We start from the raw sequence: 10,111 nt of genomic DNA on the forward strand, positions 1-10,111 counted from the left end.
CCGAATATATTTAAAAATAAAAGAGAAAAAACAATTTTATATTTTTCAGTAAGTACTATTTTGGCCAGAACAAGCTCACATAAAGCGTGTCTCATTTTGAGGTAATGTTTCTCACAATATTCTAAAGACGGTTTTACTGACGTGTACAGAATCAAATTTTACGTTCAATAATGGTATATTCTTGAATTTCACATATTTTGAGTTATAACACTATTATAATAGCAGCGCGAATGTCTAAATGGCATTTGAATAGACAGTAGTTTTCGAATTATTGAGACACAAATATTTTATGGAAACGGTAATTAGATCTAATATTTTTTTAAAGCGCACACACTCATAGCCCCGCTCTAGGGAAACTCTGTATCGCAGGTACCATGGACACACACAAAGACAAAATTTCTCCCGGATAGAATCCGAATAATCTGCGTGGCAGTCCAACATGGTAACCGTTTGGCGACATAGGCATTTAAATTACCGTAGCCATGGATACGGTAATTAGAAAGTTCAAATATTTTTACCTCCATTTTTTCTCGCAGGCGCAACGACACCTCTTCCGTTATCTCCAATGATCGTGTCTCTGTTGGCGATAGCAGCGCTGCTGTGCACAGGAGTGTGTGGCGTCATCACTGCATTGTATCGGCGACACGTTGCGAGGCAACAATGCGACAAACATCCGCCGTCTTCGTAAGTTACCTGCACAGGATATAAAAAAAACACGAACAACATTTCACACTTCATACTCGCTTACTTATTTATTATTTGGAAGATTTACAGCAAAATCTTATCAACAGATTTAATGTTAAATAACACGTGATAGTGCTATAGGTTCTCCGTCTAACCATTTGTTTAACTTTTGACATATGCATTCCTCCGAAGTTTCGTAATTATTGACATACAACTATTAACCATACACAAAAATCTATATCAAATCATAAGAAGTGGTAGACTACTATCCCTCACTCTCATCCTGACCTAATGGACTCTTGTGACGCTATTCGATCAGGATCCGAATGAAAAATTTCATCATATCTATCAGGTATAATCTGTAAAATGTGTTGGTACTGTTCGTTAGCCTACTGAGCAATGAGGCTGTTTTTTCTGTGAATAATGGCATTGAAACCATCAACTCGTGCTTCTGCAAATATAGTTTTTGCAGTGCGTCTACTGCAAAAACGGGGCAGCCCCATAAACTTTCTAAACCCATTATTGTATTGGATTCGTAGGGCACTAAGCGATTTTTTAGTATAAATGAAACACAGGCGGCTTTGAAGTGTACTTGCTTACTGCACTGCATAACACATTAAAGTTTTTTAATACCTTCCAGTAGCGCTCTTTATCTAGAGCGGACTGCGGATTCCCTGTCGAAGCAAGATAGCAGCAACACGTACTGTGAATCTCCAAAACTGGACTACACCCAGTACGAAATGAAGGTTGAGGGGACCACGGAAATTGAGTCAGATCCTGATATAATACCTTGTCATTACGGTAAGTTATCTATCATTCAAATTCATATTCTAATCACGTCAACATTTTTTATTTATTTAGTTATTTTATTGGTGTTCTGCAGGGCTCAATACTTGGACTTTATTTGTTGATTATTTATATTAAGGGTCCTCTTATTTAAATGGAATATAGAAACAAGCCGTGGTTGTTGGCTCTGAGTTTTTCGGATATATGCAAAGCAATTTAACGGTGTGTGTGAAGTTCTCAATCCATATTGGGCTCGAGTGGGAACTACAGCCCTCTCATTGTGAGAGAAGGCCTGTGCCCAGCTTTCGGACTATATTGGCTAACTAATATGTTATTATTATGTATTATAATAAAACCTAACGTTTCTGGTGAAAAGTACGTACGTTAGTTGGCATGACGTCTAGCAAGGTTTGCTGGAAGACGCTGGTTCGAATCCATTAGCAGTAGAAATCCTTGTGAAAGAGTTTGTCCAGGGAAGTACTGCCACCTTACCTATTTCTGCCGCCAAGCAGTAATTACTGCGTTCCGGTTTGGAAGGGTAAGTGTACCGACCCACAAATCATCCATAAATTATTATGTATACGCCATACCGCTCCCAGGCTTCTCATATATGTTTATTATACATATATATTTTTTGTGTCTCGTGTGCGACTCATATTGCATCATCGTAGATGAGTATAATATATGTTGTCCACAAACCAAGAACATCAGATGAAGTGAGCGTGACGCCACTCATATCGTGTCATCGTAGGTGAACACAATATAGTCCGCAAAACTAGTAAGCTCATGCAAACAATTGTACTGGCAATGCTAACTAAGAACATTAATTAATGTACCCCATCTCGGTCTTTAACGAGAACGGATAACTTAACAGGAACAATAAAACAGGAACCTTTGGACAAAAAAGTATTTATGATGATACTTTATTATAATTCGTAGATATAAATACTGTTAACACTATCATAACTCCATTCACATGATACCACGGTTTCATTTAAACTCGAGTATAAATACATAGTGTACATCGGGTATGTATTAAATAGATAACAGCATGCCTAAAGGGTGTGATATACACAGGTAGCTAATTGATACAAGATGAGAAGTAATATTCCATTAATGTAGATTACTTACATAGGATTTATGTAATTAGAGAAGTAAGATGACAGAGGATAAGGGAAGAAGATTAGGCCTACCTCATACCCTGCCTAATTTCTCCTAAATCAGAATTCCTATTACACCTTGAATAACACAAGTAAGAAAGGAACTCAATCGATTATTAAATTTATAATCACACGTATAGACGTTAAGCTCTGGTAGGAAACTTATCTAAATTGGGTTAGTGTTCAACAAGCGCTCGGAGCCAATTTTATATTAGCCAACAGAAGCCTAAGTTAAATACTAACTTCTTCGGCCACGGGGCTAATTATCTCAGTAACATTATACGTTAATATACACGATCGAAGTCGTAGATCTTCTTGGAAAAGGTGGAATCTCGCATACAAGATTATGAATACTGTCACCGTGTACTGCAGAAGGTACTTCCAATAAATAGCAGCCAGGAGGCCTACCATAACCTTTCCAAAAACAATCTTATTTCAATGTAAGCTTATTATAATATAACTTATATTGCTACCATGAACCTGTCAACCAAGTAATGTATTATTGCTAAAGTAATTGAAAGAACGAACGCGAACTATATAATGCCATCTCTTTCTTTTTTGATGTTCCGAACCGTCTTCTCGTAGTATAATGTTTAAGTACTTAATGCTATTTACATTCAGAGAATTTTAACTGTTAAAAAAGAAAAGTATGTAATAGTAAAATTTATTAAAATTACATCGTTTTCAATTATTTTTCCGCATTTTCATGAAGAAAAATAAATAAAACAAGCTGAGTCTTGATTGTCATTTTGTGAATTCGTAATTATGAGTCTAGTGTCAACTGTTAGTGTCACCAAGCAGCATATAGATGTTGCTGTAATAATTTTGCGAAATAAACATCGCGTTCAACTTAAATAATCATTACAAATCAATATTCAGACAATAAAACTGAAAATAATATTGTTTCCATTGCATCCATGTAACTATTTTAAGATTACTAAATTTGACATAACAGCAATATTACTTTAATGTTAAAGTCGCGTCATAGTACGAACTGAGAGAATGGAATAGTCACAAAGCTGCTAATAAAACATCATAGTTTTAACATTATAATAAGCTTACTTTAAGCGCGTCATGGTAGGAAAAGTCAATGCAAGGTTAAAGTAATATTATTTCAAGAGGTTGTGGCAGGCCGCCACGTTACGGAAAACGCTAATCAGACATAAAAGAGATATTCAAAGATATCAAGGCATAATTAGTCTGGCAGGAGCTATGGAAGGAACACAGGTAAATTCAACATCATCGCTGACAAAAAAGCATCGTCTTCCACAAAAGCTTTTGATTTGACAAACGAGTTCACGTAATTGTATGATATGTGTGCCAAAGTACCAGCCTAAAATATTTTTTTAATTTTTTTTTTATTGTGACTCGGCAAAATTACTGCACCGCGCCTGATGGAAAGTGCGAATACAGTCCAGAGATGAGAGTAACGGATGGAAAACACAAATATCTTCACTCCGTCACTATCATTTTGCCGGTCTGGTCAAATGCTTCTTCACACTACGTTTGAAGGACCCGATGTTATAGAGGGGAGAGAATACATGCGCCGGGAGTTGGTTCCACAATTTGATGGTTCGCCATAAAAACTAATTGCCAAACTTTTTAGTGCGGGACGGTAATGAACTGACCGTCCAACTGTGGCAACGCAGTCCGGCACGGGTGGTCCGCTGATGGAAAGGAGAGGAAGGGATAAAGGTTGAATAACTCTTCAGAGCACTCACCATGGTACAGGCGATAGAATACGCTAAGAGACGCTATATCTCTGCGAAGCTGTAACGACTCCGCATGCTCAGTTACATGAGGATCGTTGACAACACGGAAGGCGTAGCGCTGCAGTCCATCTAGGGCATCGAGCAAGTACTTGGCAGAGCGGTCCCAAAGGTGCGAACAGTACTCCATGCTGCTTCGGACCTGAGCTTTATACAACAGGTATCGCAGCTCTGGAGTAAAAAATCGGTGCACCTTGTTCAGGATGCCAAGCTTGCGCGACGCGGTACAGATAACGCTCTCGATATATCTAATCTAGTTGAATTTAATTGGTTGTCTAATTCCATTTTCCAGATATCCGCTACATCAACAGATATGACCGGAATTAAACACACAATATTAAGTATTCATATCTTTAATGAGTAATCATACCTCACCTTAGGCAATCTAAACCATTGCTGATATAATTACTAAAGGTTACAATATGTAATAAACTATTACCGTGAAACCCAGTAAAATAACATTGCTTAATATATATTGTACCGAGTTATCACAGTTTACCTCACCTTTAGGTTTTTGATAATAACCAAAGGCTACAAAGTGTAATATAACATTGCTAATTAATTAAGTAAAACAACATTGTTTAAAATATGGACGCCTTCGGAACGTTCGCTTAATAAAATAAACTTACAAATTATTCTTGGTGTTCCAACTACTCATAATGTCAAATAATGTATGAGTAATTATGAACTCTATATTGAAATTCATAAAGTTACAGAAATAACTGAATTAAACATTTAATTTACAATTTAACATCTTTTTTATCCCAATACTCTAAATGTAACTGAGACAATTAACTGGCATTTTTGTGTTATCACACATTAACTCAATAAAACCTAAATAAAATTAAACCTCTATCTTCCGAGTATAACTGAAATAATAATTTAAATCGTAACTAAATCTGAATAAACCCTAACCTACAAGTATTTAATTATCACTTAATTCGCATGAAAAGATTCCATATCAAGTTACTAATAACATTATAATTAAAATGTAATAAATAAAATCAAAGTTAAAGTATAGAAGTTCCAGTAAACTATTTCATCCTACTAACAAAACACCTGCTGTCATTACGGAGGCAGCTAATGTGCTATCATTACAGTACAAAAGCTGCTTGGCCGAACGGTTACCATGTCGTACTACCACGGAGAGGTCCCAAGTTCCATTCCCGGACCGGGATAAATATTTTTATGGCTTACATTTATTTCTCTCGTGAGTTTGGATGTAATTTGTGGTTGTCTATGTGGTAGTCTATGTGGTAGTCCATGGCATCCGCGACACGGGGTTCCCCTACTGCGGGGTTAACAGAGAGTGTGTGCGTTATTATTATTATTATTTATTATTTAACTGTCAGTTAAATGAAGTTTCATGTCAATGTATTTTAAACGTATCAGAAAGGATACAAAACACTCAATAAAAATGTTATAAAACACGATTTATTTAATCGATAAATAAAGTAAAAAAAATAAATTATGTCGAATAATTTAATAGTTTTTAGTAGATTATTCCATTTAACTCACAAAACACCTTCGGTCAGTTAAATGCAGTTTCACGTCAATTTATTTTTAAATGTATCGAAAAGGATACAGAACGCGTAAACGAAAGCTCACAGACCTGAGAGGTGACCAACGGACGACGTTTCCTAAAAACCTAGATCTTTCTACAACTATGAAATTAATAACATCGTATTATACATGCACTCGCGATCACAAACTAACTATCACTTGGTATTATAAAAAAGATTTGTGGAGTAATTACACAAAAATAATTGAATATCATGGTGGTGAAATATTCAATAAAAACTTAAAAATTACATTACGTACGTAAGTTAACTTAATAAGGCGTTATTAAGAGCGATGTCCATTTGGTTTCAGAAAAGCGGCCACTTGAGTTCACGAGCATTTCCACACCAGTACCCGACTCTGGCGTGGGAGAGGTTCACAGGATGTACACCGGGCATTGTATGCCGCCTAGCGTTGTAAGTGTTATTTTTAACGAACGCGTTTCTTGTATTACCCGACGTCCACTATCAGAAATATGTCCGCTGAAGTATTATTGATCAGTCTATCTTTTTTGAAGACGGAGTAAAATGACATTTGCATGGTTGCCAGTTTTTATAATATTTTAAATAGTCATGTAGTTGTTGTCGACAGCTTTATGGATAGATTTTGAAAGAAGGTACAGTTTTGCCTAAAAGATCTGAATTCATGAATGTTACGACGTTTTAATGATTATTGATTGCGTTATTGTCTTCTTTATTCTTATCTAATTTTTTATTCATATACATTTTAATAAAAACAGGCGGATTTGACTGTCTATAATAAAAAACTTACAATATGTCTCCTCTTTATATTTTTAATAGACATAGTTCTAAATGTAGCGCATGTTTGAACTTGCAAAAATCGATAATACAATTGAACCTACGCTCATGAGTTCGACCAATTGTAATTCTGTAGTGAAGCGTAGTAAGGGTGACAGAGGAAACCAAACTTTCTTCCGTATAGCACAAGTTTTTTTCTTGATACATTCGGTACCACAGGTATTACAATAGAACAGTATAACGTACGGTAGGAAAACTACTCCCCCTAGACAACACGTAACGGAAGTCCCATACACCGTTCCAAATAGGAAGCGATTTTGGGTGCAACCGTTGGTGTACATTACCCTTAAGTAACTAGCGATAAGTACTACCTATGTACGATCTAAAGCGCTGTTCCAGATAAGGAAGCAGTACTAGATAGTGTTAAGTTTCTCATACACGAGGCAACTCGTTTGTACCACTCGCTTGGTTAGTTTGTCACAACACTTCATGTCATATAAATGTCCCACCTCATACCTCACCTCATGTCACAGCCTCACTATGGTCACACTTCTTCGAATTCAACAATGATTGGTCCTGCACTACCTGCTTTTTAGGTGTATTTATAGATCATAGTACTAAATAAAATTAGTATTTATTTATACTATATCATAACAATAAGTTATCCAGTTGATTGATACTATCAAGTTACGAAAATGTCCTTAATATTCCCTGTCTGTTGAGTCATTACCATAAGTGCAAACATTCTTACCACTACCTCACCTCATTTGAAGTAGGGCATTGTACCGCCTCTTTTTTTTAAATGAGGTACTTCCTCAAACTCATTTTAATTTCATGTGCCACCCTACACCAGTACTAGATGCGTATGTAGACGAGGTAGTAGCCGTAGTCGTCTCGAACCCGCTGAGTTGGCCTCTTTCGGCGGAGGCGATCGCCACTAGTGGACCGAGTCGATCCTTCTTTTTTAACGGGGGGGGGGGGGGATAATCTTTATAGATGTGAGCCCAGGGAGACTCAGGGGTTATGTGGGGACTCTCCCTCCAGACTGGAGGGGCTACCCTACTAAACCCCCCCGAGTTTACCTCCCGCCGGTTGAGTCGGCGCCGTGGGGTCGGTGCACATTCACCACGACGCCGCCCGGCCGCCCTAGCTTGCACCAGGACTCCCGCGCCAACGGAAAGATAGGTGAATTGTCCTCCGATCCGCCCCCCATGCGAGTGAGGCCGTGCAATGCAGGCTCCGGAATCCCTGTCCAGAGCCCGCTGGCCTCACTAGGGGATCAGGCGACGTATTCCCGTACGTATGCGCTGAAGCGGGCCGCGTCCTCGCGCACCCGCTCCGCAGCCTCCTTTTGCGACATAATCTCTCCACAAAAGGAGGCCACCGCCTCCCAGAACTCCATGCTACCGAGCAAGGCGGCAACCACGCCCGGCAGCGAGAGATCCTGCCCTGTTGTAAGCCAGTACCCTATGGTAAAAGCTCTATAGGGGGGATCCGTCAAGCCCTCTTTCCACCGCTTCCGCATGCGCTGCGCCGCTCCCGTTCGACTTCTTGGGGAGCAGGGCGCTCGCCTCGGTCCCTCATTCCCCGCCGGTAGGCGTGGACCTCCGACAGGACCTCGGCTTCAAGGTCCCACGGCGGAATACCGGCGAGGACGCATGCGGCAGCGCAGGCCACAGTCATGTACGCCCTGCACATTCCCAGGGAGACCACCCTCTGAGGCCTCCTCAGCAGCGATTTCGTCGCTGCTGATAAGGCCCCACTCCAAATGGGAGCCCCGTATAGGGCCATACTTCGGGTCACCCCGGAGTATAGCCTTCTGCTTGGGGCTCCCGGCCTCCCGAGATTGGGCAGGAGCCGACCAATACGGCGCCCACTATTGCAAGCAAGTTCGAGCAAGTTGCCGGAAATGCTCCCCAAAGTTCCATCGCCGGACAAGGCCCAGGTATTTCATCTGGTACCTGATAGTCGTCGCCGGTTGACTCGATGGTGTGTTGCCAGGATTCGGTGGCATGGGATTCCAGCTCTTCCGTTCCGTCTTCACATTATGTTCGAATCGCCGACAGTAGTCATTCCGCGAGGAAAAATCTTAACACCGCGAGGGAGAATTTGCGATTTCGATGCCAATGCCATCTAGTGGTGCGTGACGGAACTAATTTGTGTTGTTGCATGTTATGTGTTTTTGTTACAATTCTAATTATTTATTGCATACGGGTACGCAACATTTAGTCGATAGTCGAAAAAATATTTATCGACTCCAACCATTAACTGTTCGCGAGGGCAACACTTTTACGCAATGAACAAATGAACTTTTACGTCATGGAGTAATCCATCGTCAAAAAAGACAGACAACCAAGATAAATTACTTTTTTACAAGAGTGAAAATTTAAGAGATGTATTATTACCTATCAATATCGTATCGTAGGTGTTTCGTAGATAGGACAAAAACGCATGCCTATTTTATAAATAATATAAATAGCTTTTTACGTCATGTTTTAAATTAAATTATAAAACTTAAATTAAATGAAAACCAAAACTGAAAAAAAAACAGGACGTAAATATTTTAAAATCTGAAATAAGCTCTCCTGAAAATTTTACAAAATGGCACTGTCGCTCTTTCTACAAAACACCTAAAATATGAGTTGCTTTCCGACTCTGGACTCCTCGCCCTTCTTTTTCGATTACATCTCATGCGTATATTAATATATTTTATAGCACATTGCAATCAATACTGTCACTAAACGAAGAAGAAAAAAATTTAGAAAATGATCAAGTTGCAATATTTATTCTATTCAATATCGTGATGTTTTTTCTACCATGATATTCATATATTTTGGTAAAATACACCACTAGTTTGTTGTTATATATATATACACAGAACGAACAAACACAAAAAAAATATCTTCAACAGTAAAAGTGTGGAATCAATCACACAGGTAAAAATATATAGTAAAATTGAAAATGTACACTGATTAGTATATGGAGTGAAAATACGACTCCTAAAAATTGTCACGGCAGAAAAAACCACAAACTTACCTCGAAATTTTAAAAGAATACCGCTGCATTCGATTGGTACATTACATATACCAATGTTTTTTCCCTTCGGCCGCGTACGAAACCGGAGGTTCGTTGAACTAAATATACGTGTTTATAGTATATTATATATATTTTTAACACCCTTGCTCGTAAAGCTGATGTAATTCCACCGGTTTTAAATATGTAAAGCGGGTCATAAAAAACGCGTGTGTTACCAAAGCAAATAGTTAAGTTATAGTCCATACAAATTCCATAACAGTATTATTTGCCATTTCAAATATGGAACTGATCGCCGCCGCACGACTCCAGCTAGTGAGCAGCGCGCTGTTGCTATTCAAATTTCGAACAAATCGCCGCG

The 10,111-nt window shown here is 38.7% G+C and overlaps 1 protein-coding gene across 1 annotated transcript; it reads left to right on the top strand.

Annotated features, from left to right (window-relative positions):
* Nucleotides 1–536: 536 nt before the first annotated feature.
* On the top strand, nucleotides 537–7,134 carry LOC113233989 (the record flags this gene model as incomplete). Its single annotated transcript, XM_026469218.1, has 4 exons — nucleotides 537–684; nucleotides 1,328–1,485; nucleotides 6,272–6,375; nucleotides 7,117–7,134. Coding segments are annotated over 4 exons (428 nt in total), but the record flags the coding sequence as incomplete, so codon positions are not given.
* Nucleotides 7,135–10,111: the final 2,977 nt, after the last annotated feature.

This window comes from Hyposmocoma kahamanoa, unplaced genomic scaffold (assembly GCF_003589595.1).
Source record: "Hyposmocoma kahamanoa isolate Upper Pololo Valley unplaced genomic scaffold, ASM358959v1 80157, whole genome shotgun sequence".
In the NCBI taxonomy this organism is placed as follows: domain Eukaryota; kingdom Metazoa; phylum Arthropoda; class Insecta; order Lepidoptera; family Cosmopterigidae; genus Hyposmocoma; species Hyposmocoma kahamanoa.